The sequence below is a fragment of the Lonchura striata genome, chromosome 17 (assembly GCF_046129695.1).
Source record: "Lonchura striata isolate bLonStr1 chromosome 17, bLonStr1.mat, whole genome shotgun sequence".
Classification (NCBI taxonomy): domain Eukaryota; kingdom Metazoa; phylum Chordata; class Aves; order Passeriformes; family Estrildidae; genus Lonchura; species Lonchura striata.
In genome coordinates this window covers 6,594,357-6,618,709 of record NC_134619.1, presented here as the reverse complement: position 1 = coordinate 6,618,709, position 24,353 = coordinate 6,594,357, and the positions used below count along the sequence as shown (strand labels likewise).

General features: G+C 46.3%; 1 protein-coding gene across 2 annotated transcripts; it reads left to right on the top strand.

Moving 5' to 3' along the window:
• Positions 1-11,181: 11,181 nt before the first annotated feature.
• Positions 11,182-14,291, top strand: LOC110469025 (uncharacterized). 2 transcript variants are annotated; one of them, XM_021527419.3, is made up of 4 exons: positions 11,182-11,276; positions 11,991-12,066; positions 12,484-12,570; positions 13,292-14,291. In XM_021527419.3, exons 1-4 carry the CDS (start codon positions 11,213-11,215, stop codon positions 13,731-13,733), a joined length of 669 nt encoding a protein of 222 aa, XP_021383094.1. In that variant the 5' UTR covers positions 11,182-11,212; the 3' UTR covers positions 13,734-14,291. The 2 variants fall into 2 exon arrangements, with proteins under 2 accessions (XP_021383094.1, XP_021383095.1); XM_021527420.3 differs by lacking the exon at positions 12,484-12,570.
• The last annotated feature ends 10,062 nt before the right edge of the window (positions 14,292-24,353 follow it).

The following is a 24,353-nucleotide window of genomic DNA, read 5'->3' as shown; positions in this document are numbered from 1 at the left end:
TTCTTTCTTCTCCAGGTCCTCGTGACTACTCTCACTTCTATATGCTCTTATTTTTTTCTGTTGCTTATCAGTGAGTATTTTCAGTTCTGCAACCCATGTCTTGAGCAAGTTTTCTGTGACTCACTGCACCGGACACCAGGTCAGTCCAAAGAAGAACATTAGGAAATATCCAGATCTGTTTCCTCTTCCTTCTCTGTACATGCTGCTGTTTTTAACACTCTGGCTTTCTGAGCTGCCTCACATGTCTTAATTCTTTTCTGGATAACTAGAGGGATATCAGGATTAAATCCTGCCTCAGCTCTGAGGTCTGGCTTTTGAAGAGCCCCAGTCATCCTCTTCTGCTCATCTCATCCTGGCCTTGATGGAAATATTCTGTCTTCATGGGATTGCTGTTCAACTCTGTGCATTCTGGAACTGCTTTTCAATGAAAGTTTACGAGCCTTTGAAAGGTTTTCTGGTGTGGGAATGCCAATCCTCAATCCTAATGCTTGATGGGGGTTGCAGTTGCCTGAGTTGTGAAACCTCCTGAAAAACATTGTTTGTTCTTTTTTCCTTAACTTTTCCTTGACTGTTTTCATCAACAGGTTAGGAAGTTTGGGTATGTCTTTTCAAAGGGAATTTTAATGATGCTCCTGTCTGGCATTTCAAAGGGGAACAGTGGCTTATTTTTTTAACAAGCACCTGATTACAATCCAATTAACCAACTGCCTTTAATTAACCATAATATATTCTAGGAGAGCAGAATAACAAGGGAAGAAAAATCAAGTTGTGACAACTCTGTGACTGAACCTGGACTTCCCCTTTCCCAGGTGCAGGATTCTGGGCAGCCCTGTAACCCATTGCTGTCCACATTGAGCTCTGCCATGCAGTGCCTTGGGTTTCTGGGGAGGGAAAATCATCCAATCCCTCAGCTCCAGGTTCACACTTGTACAGTCACCTGCAAATCCAGAGGCCTGTGGGGTATTTCTGCCTGTGGTTTATGTGCTTGGGATTTGCACACTGGATCTTTGATTTTGAAAGTTTGGGCAGCCTGGCTGCTCAGCGAGGGGTCTCTCTGGCTGGAAGGTCTCTGAACTCTCTCCTCTGTGTGAGGGGCTTGAATCTGTTCTTTCCTCACCTCCTTATCTGCAGGTTTCTTGGTGGAGGCTTTGGAGACAGGAGAGCATGGCAGGAATGCTGGAATTAAACAGTTATGTCCAGGGTCTGGCTTTGGGTAGTTGATGAATCCCTTGGCTGCTGGGCCTTAAAATTCTTTAAACTCCATGGCATCTCCTCTTACCAATATGGGACTGAGACAACACTGAGCTTCTGGGCTTTTCCTGGGTTAGCAGAACAAACTATTGCACTCCTAACCTGTGCACATCAGAACTAACCTGAGACTTCACCCCACTCATTACAAACATGAGGGGGTAGTTCCTTATACTGTTCAAAGAATTGGATGCCTCATAGGATTCTGGTTGTGAGTTTTCCTCAAAAGCGTGGTGAGATGAGGTGTGCAAGACTCATTTCTTCAGAAGGGCAGGAGAAACCACTGAAGGCCTCCTCAGTCAGCAGTCTGACACAGATTTGCTTCTGAAGCTTTGTAATTTGTCCTTATTATGTTCTATGTGTGATTTAATGAAAGCTTCTTTCTCTACCGTAATTGAGCTCTTAATCTCATCTGAAAAGCAGAGCACAATCCCTTCAGAGATGTTGTTTGAGTAACAGCCTGTTTGTGTTTCCTCTGCCGTGGTGTTACTCATGGAGATGCTCAGTCCTTATTTAAGAGCAGAAAATAAACAGATTTCTCCGAGTCAAAAATACATCAGTGATGCCACACAGAGTAGGTTTGAACAGAAAACTCTTCCACTGCCCAACTGAGCAAGCAAGATCTTCCCTGGCTCTGCAAAGAACATGAAGGAATGAGTTTTCCTCAGTGAGCTCCTGAGGCCTCATGCAGGTGATGCTCAGCAAATGGCACATGGGCATGGCAGCTGTCAGCAAAACAAGTGGCTCTGGGCAGGTAAAAGTTGGCAGGAGATAAGAGTGGAAAGTCAAAATAACAGGTTGCTGAAAATCTTGTAAGAGGATTAATGACATCAGTGAAATTCCCTCCATCTTAAAGCTTCAAAAAGCATTTTTACAAAAATCCACAAAAAAGTCCTGATTTTGATCAGTCTGATCTTCCTAAATAGCATTTTACAATCAGAATTAGGAGTTGACAGATACTAAAGAAGGCTCAGCAGAGGATTTTTCATTGTGACCTTAGTACATATTTTTTACTGTGCTGTGGTTTGGAAGGAGGCCCCAAGCTCCAGCTGCAGCCTGGGGAGACCCTGTTGACCTAAACACTCCCAAGAGCTGCGGTGGGACTGACCCAGAACCAGAATCTGTAGGGAACTGTGTAAAGCACTTCCCACTAGAAAGCACTTGAAGCTTGATGGTGATGCACAGTTCCCAGCTCAGACCACAGGCAGTGCCAGCAGTGACCAGTTTGTGCCTGTTCTGCACAGCTCTGATGGCTGTGAGTGGGAGAGCTGTGGGATGAAGAGGCTGATGGCTTTTGGGGCACACAGAACCTTCCATCTCTACTGCTTTATCCACACTGGAGAGTGGAATTTCCTAGAGAAATACCTGGAGAGTGGGAAGGATGAAGAGAAAAATTCTCTGCCAGTGGATGCTGTGCTTGTTACAAACACAGGAGTTACATCTTGTAGGAGTCCTTGCTATCAATCCACAGGGATTCCAGGCTGAGATCAGCTCAGCTCTGTCATTTGCCAGGGGAGTGAGGACCAGACTCTGCACCACACTTCCAGAGCTGGGGACGGTGGGTTGAATCACATCCAGAGACAGGATGGCTTGTGTTTTTTCTTGCCATGCACAGCAGATATCCTGATTTAAAGCTATGCTGTCTTCCCAGATTCTGCTTCTTCTTCTGAGAAGACCCATTCATTTTGATCCTGTCCCATCCACCCATCCCTCCAAAGATCTCCATTGCTGGAGTAATTGGCAATATTGGATCAGCCTTTGATGTGACGAGCAGTGGATTTTTGTAGTCAACATGCCAAATTAAAGTGCCACAAATAAAAGATCAATGACTTCCTTCCTGGAGAAGAAATTAAGGTAAAATCTTTTCATGTTATAGACTGAGTGTACAAAGCTAAAGAGGTAGAAGATGGAAATGAGACTGTCTCCTGAGAGGAGTAAATTTGTCAATTTAGCAAATTAGAGAGAATATGCTTTCACCTTTGAAGTAGTCAGGTTCCAAGATGATGCCAATTCAAGTAGGCAGGGCTGGGATGGGAAATGCTCCCATGGGTTTTGACAGATCTATTCACACGAGGACCCATTTGCTGGTGCCAGCCCTGGAAGCAGAGCCTGGAGAGACAGCTCAAGGACAATTTCTCTGCCTGATTTTACAGCATGTTTGACAGAGCTTTCCATTCTCCGTGCACCCTGTGGATGGTGTCCTGGATGAGCCCGCCCTGCCACACGCTGCCTGTGCGGTGGCTTTGCATGAGGCCCCGGGCCTGCAAGGGCTCTGCGCCCTCAGCCAAAGCTCTGGCAGGTCAGAGGGAATTTAATGAGTTATTCAGAAGCACCAAAGGCCCTGTGAGAAGTAATTAGTGCTGTGTGATTAAATCAGAGCGTTTAATGCTTTTTGGCAGAGGATCAGGTGCTGCTGCAGAAATTCCCACCCAGTGTGGCAGCCCAAGGCCTCGGGAAGAGGGATGAGGCCCCACCCAGCTTTTTGTCCAAAATCAGCCCAAAACACATTCCCTCCTAATGCAAATAACTTCTTTTTGGTGCCTTCTGCCAGAAACAGGGCAAAAATTGGGAGAGGGGGAACACCAGCCCTGAAGTGCTGAGGAAAAAGAGCTCTGTTCCTCAGGGGTGATGTGGAGGGGGCCGGAGGCAGCGTGTGCCAACGGGTGAGTCCCTTCTGCATCTGCTAACATGCTCCTGATTTTATTTAGTTAATTAGCAGCAGGGGGAGAATGTGTAATCAGAGCTGTGCCTCTGGGTAACAGGAAACAAGATGTTCTCGGGTGCTGGAGCTGCTCTCAGGTGCTCCTGGCTGTGCTGGCCAAGGTGACGGGGCAGTGACTCAGAGAGGAGCAGGAGCAGCTGCTGGCACCCTGCCTGCTCAGCGCTCGGATTTGCTGCTCCCCAGCACGGACCTCAGGTCCTTGCAGCAGCTTTCCATCCAGGAGTGCTGTGGAAAATGGTGCTGAGCCCCTGGGATGTGATGAGATGAATTTTCCACATCAGCCCTTCCTTTCTGTGTTATTTCCTCCCCTAGTGAGAGGATGTGTTGGGATCCCTTTCAGGGGGGCTTTTAATAAGTAAAACACTGCAGTGCAGACATTGCACTGCACCTTCCCCTGCTGGTGCCCAGCCTGGGTCAGGGCAGGTTGGATGCCACATGGGATCCATCCTTTGCCATGCCATGTGATCCTCCATGCAGTGGGGATAAAATGCCCAGCACTGGGGAACTCCAGGTGCTGCAGCAGTGATATTTTTGGGAGAAACCTGAGTCGTACAAAAAGCCAACACAAATCTCAAACCAAAACAGACAAAACCCAAAAACAAACAAACCCATGCAAACCAATCAAGCAAATAGTTAAAAAAAAAAACCAAATAAAACCAAAGGGAATGAGGAATTAGTATTAGTTTTGAGTTCCTCACAGCAGGCAAATGGCTGCTTCCCACAGGATCACCATAAAAAGCCACAGATAACAGCTGCTCCAAAATACACCCAACAGGAGAACCATAAAAGTGATACATAGCAACTTTGGGGGCAGCTCCCCATTAAGGTGAGGGATGAGCACACAGTGGTACAGCTCCAGCCTTCCCCACCCTCCAGGCTGCTCTTTGCTCCTGATGTAAGACCCTTGCAGGACTGTGGCTCCACTCAGTACATTCTAAATCATTCCCACAGCTCTCAGTTGAGCCACTGGCATTTCCAGAATGAGATCCAGGCACAATCCTCCTGCCTGCTGAGTCTCTCTGGCAGATCCTGAGCCTCTTCCTGCCTAGAGCCACAAAAGAGCTCAGCCTCTCCCTGAACTGGGTTTTCAGGGGAGGTTTCCATATCCCTGTGAGATGTGTTCATCCCCCAACACATCTGATTTTATGTACCGTGATGTGTTTGGGTTCCTTCCTTACTCCTGTGTGCCAGTGAGAACCCACCCATGTGAATGGAGGGTATTGTGAGGAGGAAAATGCATTCCTGGATTGCCTTTTTGCTTCACTGTCACTCAGCTGAACAGGGTCCTTTTCTTAGAGGGACTTACAAGAATGGGTAGGAATTTTGGCTCTGAGAGGAGCAGAAAGCACATTTTCTGCACCACATTCCCAAGAGATGCCGTTTCCCTGGCAAAACAGTGACAGTCATTCATCTTCCTGGGAAGAATGTGAAGAGCCATTCAGAGATGACAGGTCCACCTGGCCTTTGGCTTTGTGCACCTCATTTCACATGTCCAGTTTCAAGGTCCATTAAAAGAGGCCACCTTTTGCCCTGGCAGTGCTGATCCCTCCTGGTGATGGCCTCCCCCAGCGTGGGAGGGATGCTGAGCTGGTCTCAGAGAACCACAGGGCTTGAGGGCTCCTGTGTCATTTCATTGTGTTGGTAAAAATTATTGAACCATGTAGCTCTTTCCTCTCAATTATTGAACTCTGGTTGGTTTCTGGAACTGGTGAAGGATCTGGTGCTGCTGGAGGCAGTCCAGGGAGACCTTTGAGCTCCTTCCAATGCCTGAAGGTGCTTGAGGAGACGTGGAGAGGGACTTTGGAAAGGGGTGTGGAGGGAGAGAACAAGGGGAAATGGGTTCAGCCTGACAAAGGACAGGTTTAGAAGGAGAGTGGGAAGAAATTCTGTGAGGTTGGTAAGACCCTGGAACAGACTGGCCAGAGAAGCTGTGGCAGCCCCATCCCTGGAGGTGTTCCAGGCCAATTGGACAGGGCTTGGAGCAACCTGGCATAGTGGAAGGCAGGGGGCATGGAATGAGATGGTCATTAGTTCCATCCTAACCCAAACCATTCTAAGATTCTATGACTGGGCTGCTGAACTTGGCCAAAAGAAGAGCTACATTGCCGAGGTTAAGTGAGAAGGGGGATTAAAGCCACCTGTGTTTGCCCTTTAAATCCCTTCCAACATCAATTAAGATTGTTCTGATAAAGGCCTTGGCACTGCTCAAACAGTTGCTGAAAGCTGTTCTGGGCTCTATCTCTGGGAATGGGCACAAAGGAGCCTTTGTTGTTCTTCAGTTGGGCTGAAATCTAAATCTCAGCCAGTGCAGCTCAGAGGGTGACACATGCTGGCCACTGGCCACTGGGGCCACTGTGTGGACTTGTTTTCAGAAAAATGGGAGATGCAGAGGAGAGGTTCCTGGATACAGTAACTCTACCTACACCTGGAACTGAGGCATCTGCCCAGGGATTTCATATTCACCGAATGGGAAGGAAATTGAATCAGGGCTTGCTAATTTTCATTAAGTCAAACACCTGGGATTCACTTCAGATTTGCATTTTCCTGGAATAATTCAGCACAAACACTGTATATTTATACACAGGCATTGGACTTTTCTGTTGTTTGATGAGACTACAATTTGTCTTCCTCTTGTGGTTCCTGCAATCCTTCCTCTCCTGAGGTTTGCAGTTGAATTACCAACCTCTACCCCAGGAATATTCATCTGTCATGTTTTGGATATTGTTGTTCTTCAAAGGAAAGCAAACAATGCAAGTTTAAGCCAAGCCTCTTCCCAGGCAGATTTTATTGGAACCAAGTCCTGCCTCAAACCAGAATCCAATCTCATCTCCATTGTTGTGTACGTCTATTATTTTTCCCATCATTGCTTTTCCATTTCTTATTACTATGCAGCTCAGTCTTGAGCAACATCATTCTGAACTACACAGAAGTCACATACTGCTTCTTTCCTATTCATATCTGCTTGTTACCTAATCCCACCCAGCTCTCTATTGAACATCTGCTTTTACCTGGGCAGACAGGTGTGATTTTTAGCTGCAAATACTGCAAATTAGGGATGCAGAATTTCTCCTTACTCTGTGAATGTGATCAGGGCCCTTCCATGTGTCACTGAACATGTGAATTCTCCCTTTCTCCCAACAACCCCCAGTGCTGGTTTTGGCTAAGATAAATCAGACAGTGCTGTTAGGAGTCACTCCCCACCTGCTTTTCCATCTCATCCAGGGGCTGGGGAAGGATGGCTGGTTGGGTTGTGAAGACATTGCACTGCACCTTCCCCTTCTGGTGCCCAGCCTGGGTCAGGGCAGGTTGGATGCCACATGGGATCCATCCTTTGCCATGCCACGTGATCCTCCATGCAGTGGGGATAAAAAGCCCAGCACTGGGGAACTCCAGGTGCTGCAGCAGTGATTTTTTGGGAGAAACACGGAGCTGTGCATGGCCAGCTTGAAGTCTGCACTGGTGTGAGCACCAGGCCTGCCGTGCTGAGCTCAGGGCCACAGCCAGTGCTCACCCTGGCTGGGACACTGAGTCAAGGAGCTTTGCAAGAATTCTTTAGCCTGGAGAAGCTCTCAAAGTTAATGGAGTCCAACCATTCCTGCAGGAGTGCCAAGCTCACCACTGAACCATGTCCCCAGGTGCCACATCCACACTTCTTTTAAATGCTTCCAGAGATGGTGACTCCAGTGCCCTGGGCAGCCTGTGCCACTGCTGGCAACTCTTTGGTGAGGAAATTTTCCTAATATTCAATCTAGGGCTCCACTGGTGCTACTTGAGGCTGTTTCCTCTTGTCCTGTTTGTTACCTGGGAGAAGACACTGCACACACACACAGACACAGACAGAGGGACAGATGGGCATGAGGCATGGGAATTCCCTTTGACTCCTCAGGCACAAACCTATGGGATGGTCCTTTTTTTTTTACACAGCAGATAAAAACTGAAGCAGTGAGCTGTATCCTAACCAGGGAGATGGGGGTAGAAAGATGCTTTGAAAGGGGATAAAACTTGCTGCCAGGCTTTCCTCCGTAAGCAAGTTCAATTTCTTTCTCCCTTTTAAAAATTATTTTTCTTTTGGTGCTGTGTTATTCCTCCGTGGGCAGGAGGCTGCAGGCATTTCAATTTTTTTCAAGTTCTTGTTTTAAAAAGGGCCCCAAATATGTTCTCTTCTCAGAGGCAGTAAACAGCAAGTGCACAATGCAGCTTCTCTAAGCCTCTCTTCTCCTGTCTCAGGGAGAAAGGAATTCTCCAAGCCCTAGAGCCTGAGTCACTCGCTGTGTGAGCATGAATTAACCAGGAATGTTCGAGAATTATTCCTGAATAATTCATGAACCTGAATTAATCATGCATTTTCATGAATTATTCATGAATAACTCATGGAAATGCAAGGTTTATTCATGCTCCAAAAAACCCAAGGCTTTTTCCCTTCTCTTCTGCTTTCTCTCCCTGTAAGAAACAGACCTGAAACAAGCTAAGGAAAAAAATAATATATGTATATGGGAAAAGAACAGGAATAATAATGCTGAAACAAAACAACCAGGACAAAAGAATGCAAAGCTCTTTCTTTCCTTTGCAGTGGGGACAGCAGGTGGGAGCTTTCCAAGCCAGACAAAGGAGACCTGACAAGGACCTGTGGTGAAGGGACAAGCCCAAGGCAAGGAAGTGTTCGGTCACCTCCTCTCCTGGAACAGGCAGCAGAGACCTGGAAAGACAGGAGACATCTTGCAAGACTCAACACCTGGAGCAGTGCTAACCAGGCAAGGAGCAGCTCTGTTGCTATCAGGATTGTGATCTCTCTCTTTTTTTCTCTCTCTGTTTTTGTGTTTGTGTAGTTTTGTTGCTTTCATAACGGTAAATGAACAACTGGTTTGGGGAAGGAAGATCAGTGTGTTTTCTTTAAATGGTAAAGGAAAATCCCCTAGAGAGCTGTTTGGGCTGGGATTGTTTGCTGTCTGGAATGTGGAGCTCTGTTTCTGAGAGGGAGAGGGCTCAGCTATGCATTTATCCCAGTTTCTGCTCTGTAGCCTTCCCTGTGTTTGGGAGAGGGCTGGGGGCAGCTGCCTGGTTCAGGGAAGGGATGTAGGGAGACAGGCACACAGTTCATTTGTATATGGTGCTTCCTGATAAAAAAAATCAATGCCAGGGTGTGTATCAGTCAGGAGAAAAGGGCTGGAGAAAACCAGGTGTGAGACTGTGCCAGCAGGGCAGACTGACAGGTCTGGGGAGAGTTACAGTTCCTGCAGGGAGCTTTGCTGCAACTGATGGTGGCTGAGATAGGGAAAGAGAAAGTTCTCCAGGGTGAACTTGAACCTTCCAAGTGAGAGGAATCAAATCCAGGCAGGACTTTAATGGCGGTGTGGAGACAAAACAAGAAACTGGAATAAATTGGGTCCTAGCTGCCTTTTCTGCCAGCTCCAACTCTCCCTCTGCCTGCCCCAGCTTCCTCCCATTTTCTTTGGACACTCTGGCCATTCTTCACTGGCCACAGCACACGGGCCCAGCCTTGTCCCCAGAACCCTTCTGGCAAATCCTGCTGCCAAGCAGAGGAGGCAGGACTGGGGTGATGCTGCCTGGGCCCTTAGGAGATGGAAAGAAACTGCTCCTGAACTCAGCAGCCCTCAGCTCCTCAGCTGCTCCTCTGGCACAGGAGATTTTGGAAATCACCACCAGCCTGGCTCTCCAGTTTCTCCGATGGTTGAAATCTGAAACTCCAGGGGCAGAAAGGGAAAGCTCAGTGGGCAGAGCCGTGGGCCAGGATTTAGGATCCAGCTCCTTGCAGCTTTGTTGCTTGACTGGCTTAGACATTTCTATTACTGGTCTGTGCCTCAGTTTCCCCATGGGTGAAATGAAGGGAATTTTGTGTTCTTCTTATAAAAGCATTTTGATGTTTACTGGGGAAATAATTGTGGAGGTAAGGGAACAATCATTTCCTGGAATACCCCTGGGTCTTTTTGAGTCTCTTCTCTGCACTGCCTTGATATCACACAGACACAGCCCTGCACTGGAGCAAACTGCTGGAGATCCACTGAAGTCATTTGAGCTGTGATGGTTCACAGGGGCAGAGAAACCAGCCTGTGTCTGCTCAGTGGCTTGTTCAGCATCTGCTCAAAGTGTCAGCTGTGAGGGCTGGCCCTGCCTGATCCCAGGTGAGACCTGCCATGGCTGTCACTGCAAAGGGCACTTGGATGCCCTGAAGGTATGCGGTGCTGTGCTCAGTCAGACCCAAAACAGCCTCCTAGCAAAGGGCTTTAGGATAAGGCAAGCTCAGAAAGTTGGGAATAGGAACAGAGAAATAACTGGTAGAGAAAATGTAAGGCCAAGTATTTTATATCTGCAGGTTGGCTGGCCTGGGTAATGCACAGCTTGTGAACACTCCCACTCACAGGAGAGCCCAAACCCCTGTGGTGACATTCCCACACTGTCCCTCTGCTCCAGGTGGGCAGCCCTGATGTCAGCCAAGCTCTACGTGCTCATCAGCTGGCCCGACGGCAGCCGGGTCATCAACATGGAGAACATCAAGGAGCCCCGCAAGCCCTTCCACCTCTACACCGTGGGGGAGCAGGTCCTGGCCCGCTGCCCTGGATTCAGTGGGCTGTACTGGGGTGTGGTGGAAGGCATAAGTGGTAAGTGACACCCTCCTGGCCTGGGTTTGCAATTTGGGGCTGCTCAGGAGCAGGAGGAGTTTAGTGCTGGAAGATCTTCTCTTCTTACAGAGCACAAAGGTATTTTGGAGAAGAAGCTGCTGGAAGATCGACAGTTCCTGGAGAAGTTAAGTGAGTAAGGGCTTTTGAAAATTGCACCTTTCAACTTCCATGGAGCTTTTTGGGTGGGAGGATGCTGAGTATGTTGTAGTCCCATCATAAATTTCACATCATTGCAATCAGTGTACAAAGCACTGAGTGGGAGTGGAAGACAGACACGTTGCTGCCCCATTGCTCATCCTGAGTATCTCCCTTCCTTTCAGAAGAAGAATCAGCTGTCCACAGCATGATGCCATCCCCACCAAAAAAATCCAGGAAAACCTTTCCAAAATGGACTTCAGGGAATGCATCCAGGAAATACCCCAGTGACAGGAACTATCCTGCAAAGACACTGCTGAGGGTGGCTGAGGCCAGCCTGCCCCATGATGCCAGCAGCTCTTCCATCAAGGACAGGCGTGTCCTGGGGAGCGTGGCAGGGAGTCCCTGCTCAATGGCAGCTCCCCCCCACCCAGCCAGTGCCTTCACACCTCCATCCACCTTCATCACCATGGCCATGCCAGGGCCAGGAACTTCCCAGAGTGAAGAGGACAGGGCTGGTCCAGCTGCCAGAGGTAACCTTGGGTTCTGGCTCTGCTGCTTGGTCCTGAGTGACAGGGTGGGATGGGGACTTGCAGAGCAGTCAGAAAACCTCTGCTTTGCTCCAGGGCTGTATGGGTTTGTCTCAGGGCTACAGAGGTTAGAGATGGCATTTCCTGGTCCTTTCCACCTGGGAGATCTGTTCCAGGAGGGCTGTCTAAAGGGAGATGCCTGTATGTAGTGTATGGTCTCTGCTCTGTCAGGCACCAGCTGTTTCCTGGGCTAGCAGTTCTCTCCCCCCAAGCCAAAAAACAATCTGAATGAATGAATGCCTGAATAACTGAAATTCCCAAAAGCCCTGTGTCTCCATTAGTCAAACCTTCTCAGATTTGCCTATTTCCCTATTTTTCCACCCACTACTGCACCCATTAAATGCACTTATGAAATATGCTAGTGTCTTATTTACCTGCTGACTAACAGCAACATCCAGAGACGAGTTGGCTCTGCTTGCCTTGCCCCCACCATATCATTTGCACTTAGAACAGAAGCCCTTGAGATGCCACTTTTTTCTAATAACAAATCCCCATTGATCAGTCCTGGAGAGCCTGTCTGGATCATTGCTATGCAAATGGAATAAGGTGTTGTCATGCAATCTAGCAGGGATGCTTAGATAATCTGTTCTGGAGACAGAGGGGTTCAGGACCTTTTTAACAGCTGATTTTTCAGCTTCTCTCTCACCCTTGCTGCAGATTATGTTGCCCTTCCAATGAAGAGGAAGTCTGATGGCATCTTGTCCCCGTGCCAACAGCAGATCTGTCTGAACAGGTAACACCTGAAAGCACAGTAAGGAGCCTGGATGTTTCACACCACACATTGATTTCTGTCCACACTGTCTCCATTCTCTGGCAGTGCTTGCTTTGAGTAGATGCTCATGGAGGTTGAACCCAAAGCACAGAAGATAACAGGAGTTTGTGTGGGCACACACAGCAAGAAATGAGCCTGTGCTCTGATTCCATGGTGGGTCAGTGGGAGGTCCCCGATATCTGCGTGCCAGGGGGATGCAGAGGAGTTTGTCCACATTGAGAACCCCTCATGTTCCCTCTCAGTCTATTTTATTCTTGTTGCAAATGAAACCAGAATTGACTTTGCTTTGAATTCCAGATAATTCTCCTCAGGAATGGATTTGAATATGAGCACAAAGCTGTTTGTGTCAGTGCTGTTTAACTTGCTTGTTTCTTCCAGCCGTGAGGAGCACAAGATTGATGCTTTGCAAGAGATGGATGGCTTTGAGAGGGCTCACAAAAAATTCAGTCCTGGTGAAATGGAAAGGTAATTAGGAAAAGAAGGCACTTGTTCCCAACTGTGTTCTCCTTCTCACTACAAAAGTGAGCAGTGAGATCACAGATGGGTGACAAAGTGGGGCAATCTTAAACTCTAAATTTGCTGAGTCTCTTTACAATCAGACCAGGTGTTTCTGATTGTAGGGCTTAGAGATGCAAGAAGGCTCTAAAACAGTGCAGAAACTACAAAGCTCTTGCCTATAACAATCAAAACATGGTTGTGTGTTCCTTGTCTTATTGCTCATTACTTTGATAGCCAGTATGCAGTGATAAAGTGATGCTAGGGACGGTTTTCTTGCAAAGAAATGGGTGCCAAAAAAAATTCAAGTTATGGTTCTTGCATTGTCATTTCCCACAAGTCTGTTGTTTAATACCACAAATATATGTGTCCTGGGACTTGCAAGACAGGATTTATATCTTTCCTTACAAATAAGAAGAAAACTGAGCATCAAAGTCTCCATGTATGCATGCCAAGGGGGAGCTGAGGGTTAAACTGAACATTCCTGAGCACTGAAAAGTCCAGATCATGTCATTTTAATCTCCTGCCTTACTCCTCACACAGGAATAGCTGGTAGGGCTGATAGTCTGTCAGAGGAGTTGTCCTGCCCTGCTGGCAGAAAGCATCTAATCACTGCTTGGGTGGAGAAGTGACATCCACAGTGAGGACATGGTGTCTTCTTGCCTTTGCATGAGCAACTTTAATTTTTCAGGGTGAAGAAGATGGAGCAGCTGGAAAGGATGGTGTTGGACCTCCAACAGGACGTCCTCTCTCTGAAGAAGAAAGTGCAGAGGCTGGAATCCCTGTCCTTCCAGGAGGAGCCCCACCGACAGCCATGTGAGGTGGTGGAGCTCTTCAACGGCTACACCAAGGAGCAGCTCAAAGAGACCATCAGATTTGACCAGAAAATCAGCACAGCCTGCAAGACTCTGCTCTACAAACTCTTCACCTCCGACTACATCCAGAGCCACTCCATCACAGGGCGCAGGGGCAACACCTTCCGGGAGGCCAAGCCCATGATGGACGAACGCTGCATCAAAATCATCCGGGTGCTGCTGAAGCAGAAGTTTGGGGATCACCTCAGTGACACCGTGATCACAGAGAAGATCCAGAATGTGCAGAAAGCCCTGAGGCAGAAGTTTAAGACAGAATGAATCTGAGGAGTGGGAGATTTGGTGTCTCCTCCTGCCATTCCCGTGTGTGCCCCTGAGCAGCCTTCCCAGGAGAGATGAGCCGAGCAGCTGCTGCTCAGCAGATTTCCCCCAGGGAGCCAGCCCAAGTGAGCCATGTGCTAAACACAGCTCAAACACTGCCAAACCTCTGCCTCCATTAACTGAGCAGGAACTGGGCCCAGCTTGGCTTGGTTTTTGCACTCTACAAGTTCCTTCCCATCCAGTCTGTGTGAGAACCTCACTGTGGGTGCATGGAATCACCTCTATGACTCTGATGGTGCTCAAAGGCTTCAGGGCTCCATTTGAGTCCAACAATGGGTCAGAAAGGTAGTAGCCTTGTTCCACACTGCAGAAATGTTGGCTTTGGGATGGGGAATCCAGCTGCAGACAGCCTTTGTCACCCAATGTGGCTTCTCTCTCTTTGCCTCTGGTTGCCTCCTTCTGCCTGTGGGACAATATTTACTCTTTCCTCACAGTGAATGTTTTATTTCCAGCACTAAAGAAAGGCAGACTCATTAAAATGACACCTTAAAACATTCAGAAAAAGATATCTTGATTTTTTTCTGGCTATTTGAATGTAGCTATAAGGAGGAGTTGTCTTCCCTAACAAAAGCCTGCTGAACAAGAGAAAGGGTCACCCATGAAAGTTACATTAATTTTCCTTTCTAGACCAGATTATTTCCATACAGGATAAATCCCTTACATTTTTATGACACAAGAGTGAGGGTTGGAGGACAAAATATGGCCCAACTTTGCTTCAAAGATACACATATTGTGGACACTGTCAGTGTTATTTAAATACAGTATTTTTATCCTAGATAAGAAATGCCGAGTACAAACAGACACTTTGCTGAGGGACTACAGAGAAGGTTTAGAAAGACACATCTTTTCCCAAATAATTCAGAGCTGGAGTATGGGTGGGTTAAAATTGTTCTAAGCATTAAAAGAATGAGATGCTGACACCAGTCCAGCACTTAACAGAAGTGTTGCAAAATACCAAACATTCCCTTTTACAGAGGCTTCTCAGAAAAGGAACTGGTTTTCTCAGCTTAATTTTTAAATTATTGAGGAAAAAGAAATGCCAGTGGGTTTGCATTAATCAAAATATTTGGTTTAATTTATATGCTTTGTTGTGTTTTCAAATATTCAATTTCTTCACAGTTAACATGAGAAATAATAATGTGAAATAAATGTATTGGAGAAACAAGGAGCTGTTTTAAAAGGGAAAAAAAAAAGAAAGGTGTTATTCTCAGAATTTTCCTCCCAATTCAGCCTCTTTATTTTAGCTCATCCATTAAAGTGGGATTAATGCTGTTGATGCATTTTGATTTTGGAGGGAGATAGGCTTGCCATTGTTTCTAGCACTATTTTCATCAGATGTTTCTAACAGTCATGTTAAATTGCAGAAGTAATAACTAAAGATATTCCTTCTGTTTTCTCAGTGCAAATGCTTTTCCTAACTATTGTGCAAACGCATTGGTGATGATTTCTGCTTTGTAGGGAGCTTGGCCTGAGCAGCAGCTGGAGCAGGTCTGCTGTGGTCATTTAGAGCCCAGAGTGCAGCTAGTCCTAGAACTGAGCAGAACTGCCCCAAAACCTCCCCAGTGAGAAACACACCTTGAAACACACCAGCCCTGCCAGAAACCTGGGACCTTCCCACCACAGGCCTTAGGCTGGAATCACTAATCAGGGAAATGCCTTGATGATGTTTTGAATGTCAACTTATCAGAGAGAAGATTGAGGAGGTACAACCAGCCTTGTCCTGCAGAACCTCACAGCAAATCTTCCTCCACCCCCTGCCATGGGCAGGGACAACTTCCACTGTCCCAGCTTCCTCCAAGCCCTGCCCAACCTGGCCTTGGACACTTCCAGGGATGGGGCAGCCACAGCTTCTCTGGGCATCCTGTGCCAGTGTCTCTCTCAATCTCTCCTCTCAATGTTCATCACATTCCTCACCAAGCTGCAGCCTGGAAAGCCAGCTCATGGATGTTATTTATTAAAATAAGTGCTGGTGCTGTCCTTCCCCTGATGAGCCCCCTGTGATGAGCTGCAGATCATTACTGTGAGCGAGGGGAGAAAAAAGAGCCAGGGAATGGACATGCTGCGGGGTGCCACGGCTCCCGAAACGCGCTGCTCTAATCACCTCCCCTAGAAACTGATGAGCTGGGTGACCTTTCTGCTTGAAAAACCCTTCGGTGGCTCCCTCAGAGGTAACTTCCCAGCCTAACACACTTGCTGGTATTCAGGAGTGCTCCTGGTAAGAGGGCTGATGGATGCTCTGCGTCTCCGTGGGCAGCACAGCCACAGCACTAATGAGCCAGCGCTCAAATGGGCGCTTCTCGGCTATAAAAGTTGTCCTCAGATATTCTCAAAGGCTTTGATATGGTAGAGAGGGTTGAAGAACGGCAACGCAGGCGGCTTTTTGTCAAACTTCATTTTTTAAAGTATTTGTGAGCCAGAGGCAACGTTTGCAGGCTAATTGGGAGCACGGGCAGCCGCTGGTGATCAAACGTCAGCGCGAGGATGGTGATGCTCTCACCTCCCTGAACTCTCCAGCTCTGGCTAATCAGCCTCCAGAGGGAGGATCACACAGCACTGGCATGTGGCATTCCCTAGGGGATGCAGGGGTCAGGGCAGATAGAGGAGGAGGAGGAAGGTTTGTGCCAGAACCACTTCACTCAGGGATGTTCAAAGCCTGTGTCTCTAAGTGGTGAAGGGCTGCTCAATTGAATAGAATTAACTTCCCACTTTAAATGAATTACCAGGAAAAAGTGGTCAGCACTTGCTGTTGAGATTAATTTCTCTGCTGAATCTGCAGCATCTTGTTAAAAATGATGCTCCTGCTCGGCTTCTGGGGTGAGGTGGGTGCAGGAGGGCGTGGACAGCAAAAATGAGGGTCAAAATGCAGGGGAGGTCTCTGGGGAGGTTTTGCATTTGGTTCAAAAGCAAGAAAAATGGTGCTTGTCAACATTTGCAGAAGCAGGATGGGAATGGAACATCCAGACCTCTCTCCCTCCAGGACAATCTGGAGCAGCAGGGCTGACCTCAAGTTGGGTTTAACCAAGGTGTGCAGGGACCTCAATGGGCTGTGGGGCTCTCTGAGAGCCACTGGTCCCCAGCACCCCAAAACTGCGATGGGGCCCTGCCACACTCCCCACCAGCTGGTCACACCTCTGCTGTTTCCTTAGGAACCAGTTAAAGCTGCATGTTACTCGCTGACAGCAATACACAGGTTTTCAGGGAAAGATGGGAACCTTTCCAGCCTGCTCTGTATCAGCCTTTACATTTTAAGCTGGGCCAACACAAGGCTTCTCATGAGGGTTTCTTTTTATGAAATTTCATAAAAATCATAGAATTGTTTAAGTTGGAAGGGACCACTAAAGGTCCTCTAGTTTCAACGCCCTGGAATGAGCAGGGACATCATCACTAGATCAAGTTGTTTAAAGCATCATCCAACCTGACTGTGACTGTTTCCAAGATGATGAATCAACAGCTACTCTGGACAGCCTATGCCAGTGTTTTTAAAAGAAAAAAAAATTCCAGTTATAGAGGTGCTGCTGGCAGCATGATATTTTGTGGGGAAAAAAAACTGGCCCAAACAAGAGAGAGAGATTCTTTGGTGTTTAACCCCATTTATTTAGAATTAATTTCCTTGACCCTGCCAGGGGAGTTCCATGTTCAGCACAGGCAGATTTCAATTTTCCCATTATGTGGCCTGTAGGAAACACTCACTGCTGAGTCTCTCAATGCCTGCACTGTGTGCATCCCCCAGAAACCAAAACACATTCACTTAATGACATGCAGACTGTGAGTATCAGATAAAGGAATGATGTTAAAATGGAGCTAAATCCCTCCCTGGGTTTTAATTGAGGCTTACAAAGCCTGGCTGCCTTTCTGTGAGCCCCAGACAGCCATCACTGAGTCTGCCTGGTGCTCCAGTCTGGATGGATGCACTTGGAAAAATCCTCTGTGCAGGAGGAGTGGGGCAGTGGGTGGTGGAAGTGTCTTTGGTTTGATATCCTCCATCAGGCAGCTGCAGGAACAGGGCGATGAAAGAAATACCAGAAGGACAAACCTTGGCTTGTATGAGGTTGGAGTTGTGTGTCATTTCCTACTGTCACACACACAAAAATAGTTTGTGTCACAGGAAGGTTTTTTTTTTTTTTGGTTCTGGTAAGTCTTTGTCTTGTTTGATTTGAAAAATCTAGTAAAAATAAAACAACCCATATAGAGTGTGGTCCCAGAGTTATAACTTGAAAATATTTTTATAAAAGGAAGTTTTTATATCATTTTACTTTCTTCTTGAAATCATATCTGGTTTTGGTTTTGGTTTTTTGTGGTTTTTTTTTTTTTTTTTTAATTTTTTTTTGTTTGTTTTTGTTTGTTTGGGTTTTTTTGGGGTTTTTTTGTTTTGTTTTTTTTTTTAAGAGTGCATTCCCATGCCTGAGAGGTGTGTAAATACATCAGATTTTGTACTTAAAGCAGTCATTTATGTCTCTGCCTCAGTCATATATTCATTACACTTTAACCAATATTTCTCTGTCTGCAGTACTTGATTACATTATTCCAACTCATATCTTTCCATCTCTCCCACCTTTTCAGAGCTGAATGGAACTGAGGACATCATTATTAAAACACAGAAAGCAAAGAAATAAAATTAACCAGAGCACCAGTTCTTTATGTACTGAATACACTGAGGAAATAAAAGGGCCTTCCATAGCTCATACACTTCTAATAAAATCTGGATGTGAATTGCTTCATAAAAGCTTGGATGAATTCTATTCAGAGGCCAAAAAGAGAGAAGAGAGAGAGCTTGGAGGCCTCCACCAGCAGGATGCTCTCCCTGCCGTGGTGTGCAGCCCAAGGGAAATGCCAGGAGAGCTTTGGAATCAGGTGAGACGTTCTGCTCAGAGGGTGAGCTTCAGGCCTGCATGAAACACTTGAGTCCCAGGGCCACAGGCTGTTAAAGTCCCTCCCAGTGAAATATCAGTCCTGCTGAAGTTGCTGGAGCTCTTCCTGCTGCCTCCTGAGGTCTCAACTCTACCTTTGGTTCTTGCCCAAGTCGCCGGATGGCGGAGGAAGGGCCCTGCAGAGGTGTGGTGATTTCTCATCCCTGTTCTTGCCCCACTCTGATCTCCCAGGGTCCCAGGAAGGTTTTAGGATATGGACACGGCTTTTCAGCTTCATCTCGGTGCTGGAAGATGAAGGTGGTGAGGGACACACCCCAGGTGTGCTCTTGTCACCAGCACATTCCTGCTGCCCCAGGACACTGCTGTTCTCAGGAGATGCAGCCTGGTGACGTGCTCGCCTTTAAGGATATGTTTGTTGCTGTGGGCTTTTCTTTTGGCACATGGGTTCAGCTGAAGCCAAGGGGGCTGTGCTCAACTGAGTAATGGAGAGATTAACAGCCCAGAAAGCCAGGCCTGCACGGTGCTCATTGATTGTTTCTCTTGAATATAAGCAGAGCAGCCCAGAGTGTCAGGCATCCGAGGAGAGAGGAGGCTGCAGAACTGATGTACTCCTGCTAATGAATAATCGTTAAACTCCAAAGGAGTTTATTATTATTGCCATTAATTCTGGTTGTACTGTGCCTGGAGACAAGGAAGGTGGAGAAAGATGAGTTCATGACCTACATATTACAGACTAGATTTTATCCTGGTACTATGAGAAAATCGATCATTTCTTAAGTGAGAGGACTGATAAAATCACTGACTTCTGAGGAGCAACATCATTTCTTTTATGTGTTGAACAAGCTCACTGGGATGGTGCTGGAGAAGGGTCAAATCCCTCTTCTGTATACCCTAAGGTCAGGAGTTTGTTTGCCCTCAGTTTCCCAGAGGCAGGAAGGAAGCAGGAAACACCATCAGCATTCACACCTTCACTTATATTAGGACTTCTTCTCCATGCTAACCATGAGGTTTTACTTACCCTGAACTCAAAATAAATTGCCAAAAGTCAAGGAAAGCCATAGGAAGATCCCTCCAGCCATAACAGGGATGGACCTAAGACAGGGGTTTAATATTGTTCTTTAAGGTGTTTTGGATCAAGAGTAAAATACTGTCATGATCTGAGAACCCTGCTCTTCACACTCCCCAAAATGACTCCAGCACATTCCTGAACAAGAGGATCTCATGGAAACTAAAACATGAAAGACACAAACCACCCACAAAAAATATCTATACTCATTTGTGCAGACCAAAGGGGAGGTGCAAAGTGCTCTCTGCCTTTTGGCTCTTTGATCAGTGTATTTCCAAATCTCTAGAGCTGAACTAGGAAGAAGTTGGGTTCACTTTCTGCAGAAGTGCTGCCTTCCCACATGGAGATATTTCTGTATTTCTTGGCTCAGAGTGGAAGAAGCGAAAATGAATGTATTCTTGACCCTTCCCATGAGATCTTTAAGGTGAAAAATGGAATCACTCACTTCAATGGGCTCTCTTAGTAGAGGAATTTTACACCTTACTGTAGTCTAGTCATTAATTCAATAATTCCTATTTATATAACACCCAGTGCTGGTCTAGGCAATGCTCTGAGGAGTGGACTAGGAATACTTATTTGTGGGAGGGAAAGTAATTCCTGAGAAAGCCAGGAGAAGACCTACTTTCTGGTGAATAATTTGAAAGTTGGAACTGTTATCCCTCTATTTTTCCTATAAATGCTGCAGACTCTGACCCACATTTTTGTGCTTGCACAGCTTGGAGGGCTGTGTTTGCCAGGTCACTGGAGAGCCACCAATACAAACCAGGGAAATGTGAGCATTTCCAAAGAACTGAGAGAGGGCTGGGACCCAGAAGCACTGTTCTTTAGGAAAAATAACCCACTAACCCTGCCTGCCCTGGCAAAACCGGGTCACAAATCTGGACTAATCTTTGATGACAAATGGCCTGAAAAGTGGGAAAGAAGAGAGTTCATGTTCTCTTGTGAGAAGAAAGAGGAGTTAATTCTTGATTAGGAAAGACAGCAAGTGGGGACACTTCCAGCTGCATAGACATTGTCTTGACATTGCCTGTTAAATGCCTAATGATGACAGTTAGTGTGAATTAACTACAGAATATGTTTTATTGTGTTTTGTGGTCCCCAGGGCAGACATGCCAGAGACTTTTAAATAGAATAAAAACAGAGAAGAGGAGGCCTCCATACGGCTCATTTTGAATTTGTAATGTCTGGTTATTAATGGTATTGAGTAGTCAAAAAGCCACACGTGTTTACCTTATAGTACATGTTAAACCTCAACATGTTCTGTCTTTACAAATGAAAGCATGGAAAAGTGGATGGATCCCAAAATGACAGGCAGAAACATACCTGTACACATGAATTATTTTTTTTAATTTTACAGGCTGAAAACTGGGACAATGTTTCTGGTAAGCTGCTGAACTGGCAGCTCTTCCCATCCCTTTCCCAGGATGCCAATGCAGGATCCAATTTTCATTGCTGAAGTCAGTGTGAGTTTTTCTTAATACCGCTGACCCTCAGAAATTCAGATAGGGAGAAAAAAAAAAGCCATCAGACCTCAGCAGGATTCAATTTTCCATCCCTGAATTTCAATTTGACAACAACAGTCCATAGAAAAAATGCAAATATGATTTTTTTGATGCAGACAGGAAGGAGAGAAGGTGCTGAGAGCTCTCGTGTTGTTTGATTGCTTTAAAGCCTTTCCTGCAGAAATTGAAATGGTGAAATTCTGCTTGAAATGTGCTGGGTGCATTTACAGGCAGAGAGATGAGACGAGTAAATCTTCAGCTTGGAGCAGCCTTCCTAGACCTTTATGCTTATGCACTTAAATACAAAGACAGGATTTTTTTTTGGTGGCTCATCTGTGGATTCATCCTGAGTGCTTCTGGTTTAGCCATCCAGTTTGGGGAAAGAAGAACCAAAGAGGTTCCAGCTCTTTCCCCCAGCCCAGCCTTTTCTGTTCTGTGATGTTAATGAATGATAATGCTTCATGAGAGTTTTTCAAAGACTATTGCTGCTCAAAATCACTTTGGTGCACTGGGACTCTTATTTTCTGGGTATATCAAGAGCTTTCTGCAAAGCAGAAGAATAAAGACAAATGAAGTGTTGTGGCTACAAATCCCTTAATGGCTTGACCTTTATTTGTCTCAGAATCAAGTTTTAAAGAGTGGGTCCCTCGCCAGGCACGCTGGGGATGCACAGCTCTGCTTTGTCCCTCTCCTCCATAACTCACACTTCCAAAAGGCAACAATTTCCATTCAGATTGAGGAGTTGTTGGGAACTGGATGAAGATTTTTCTTTTCCTAGTTAAATCTATAAAATATAAGACTGATGAGCCTATTACCTGGGGTGGAATTAATTGTGAAGAGAGGCTGGGGCAGCTCTGTGGCTCCATCCCTGCAACCTCCTCATTGCCACTGTGAGTTTGTGGGACTCTCAGTGGGGATTTGGGATTTCTTTGGGAGTGGTGGTAGCTGATGGATTAATGCAGTCAGGAGAAATGGGAAGGACTCTCTGATGTAACAGATATTTTTCTGAGTCTGTGGCAGAGCAAGCCCCTCTCCCCAAGGCTCTAGTAAAGTCTTACAAGCTGTGGTAAGAATCCAATCATATGTGGCAGGGTGGATGAAGCCTGGGCAGGGGGATGAAGGGAGATAATTTCTGAAACCCTCTTGCCTCTCAGTACAAAACCAGCAAGTTTTCCATGCATCCCCTCATTGATCTGTAATGCCCCTTCCAAAATTCCATGGTTGGACTTGCAGTACCTGCTCATGCATATATAAGTGTGGATACTGGAATTTACTTCCCTGAACTTTTGTCTTCTTTAACTTCTTCCCCAGTTTTTCCAGTCCCACGGGGGACTGGAAAGAAGAGTGGCTGCAAAAGTGATGATCCACAGCCAGATTCAAACCCATCTGGACAAGCTGTGCCCTGTCAACACAGTGAGAAACCTGACAGTGGAGTGCTACATTTTTTCCTTCTCATTTGGCACAGAGAAAATGCTTTTGGCCTCTCCTGTCCCAAGAGGGGCGGGACGCAGGTGTTTAACAGCGCTGTGAGCACAACACAAGAGCCATCGAATCCGTGGGCGAGGTGTAATATCTGCACTGTCCCTGTCCATTTGCAAAGGTGCTTTGAGGCAGCTGCACTCCCAGCTCGCAGAGGCACTGGCAAGGGATTTCTGGGCTCACACGGTACCATTTCTGAAGGGATAAAAGCCCTGGGTATTAAAGAGCCTCTAAGGGAACAGGAGCAGCTGTGCGATGTTTTTGTAGACTGAAGGTGCAGCTCTGGCAGCGCTAAATCTGGAACGTCAACAAGTAGATTAAACAAGATGGTTTAGCTCTTAGAGCCAGCCCCAGGCTTGCCACTGAAATTGGTTATGAGAGGCTGTAATTGAAAGAAGTCTGATATTTCTAAATCTCAGAAGGTTTGGAAGCTGTGGCTGATGGTGTGCAGGTGTGGGTGGGTGCATCTCCATCCCAGTGAACCACTTAACCTCTCTTGTAAGCATCTGCACATCATCTTGGTTACCATTACATTAGAAATTAGCACTTGGAATTAGCTTGTTTCAGAACCTAGAGTAAGATTATTAATTATTTGTTACATCTACTTTCCTTGCCCTTTTGTCTGTGTGGAGAAGGATGACTCTGTCTGGTTTGGGGTTTTGATCACATTTTTTTTCTTATCTCATGCAAGGAGTCCTTACAGCCTGCAGCTGACCACATTTTACAGCCCACACTTGCAGAAGTGGGGCTCTGAAGTGTCTCCCCTCCATCATCACCTACTAGATTTGAAGCCTAGCTTGGGTAAGCACCACCACAGGTTCAGTTCAGCTTCTGAATATTGAAATACTGACACCCAGATTTAGGGGTTTCTTCAGGAAAAGGGCAGCACAACAGCAATGCTCTCCCTTTCCATCTACCCAGCACAGAATGCATTTTGCTCAAGTGTCAACTTCTGTTTCTCAGAAAGCACTGGACATAAATGCATCTGTTTTCTTTTCTTATTCAGAAAAGAAATGAAACAAACCCCTCACTTATTCTCATCACTCAGCTTTGATAAAGCTATAGCTTAGAAAACTCTATATATTAATACTGTGAATCACTTAAGTGAGGTATAAATTTCCATGATGCTTTTAGTGTAGGCAAATTATCAGGGTCTGCCTTTTAATCTGTTGTAGCAATCTTGAACATTAAAGGCAGGTTGTTTCATAAAGGGATGTATTCCTTTCACTGGGAAGGTTAATATCACCTATGATTATATTTGACATTTGGGCCTGGCATATTATTTTTCATGCTGTGTCTGAGCCTAACTACCCACTCCTCTCATGAGCAGGATTTGAAGTGGGTACATTTCAAATCTCTGCACACAGCCATGAGTGTCATCCTAACAGCCTCATCACTGGAAATAAGAAAAGACAATTTAATGAACAAAACAGGGAGGGTGAATTCAGTAAATGAAATTTCTCTGGAGCAAGCAATGGGTAAATGTTGTTGTTGTGCATTCCTGCTGAGGAAACCACAGAAGGGGAGAGGGTGCTGTGCTCCTTGGAGGAGCATCTCCAGAGCATCCTCACTGGAAATATTGCTGAACAAACACTGCTGAGGTGCAGCTGATGTGCAGCCAGGTTTCCCAGCTTCTTGCAGAGAT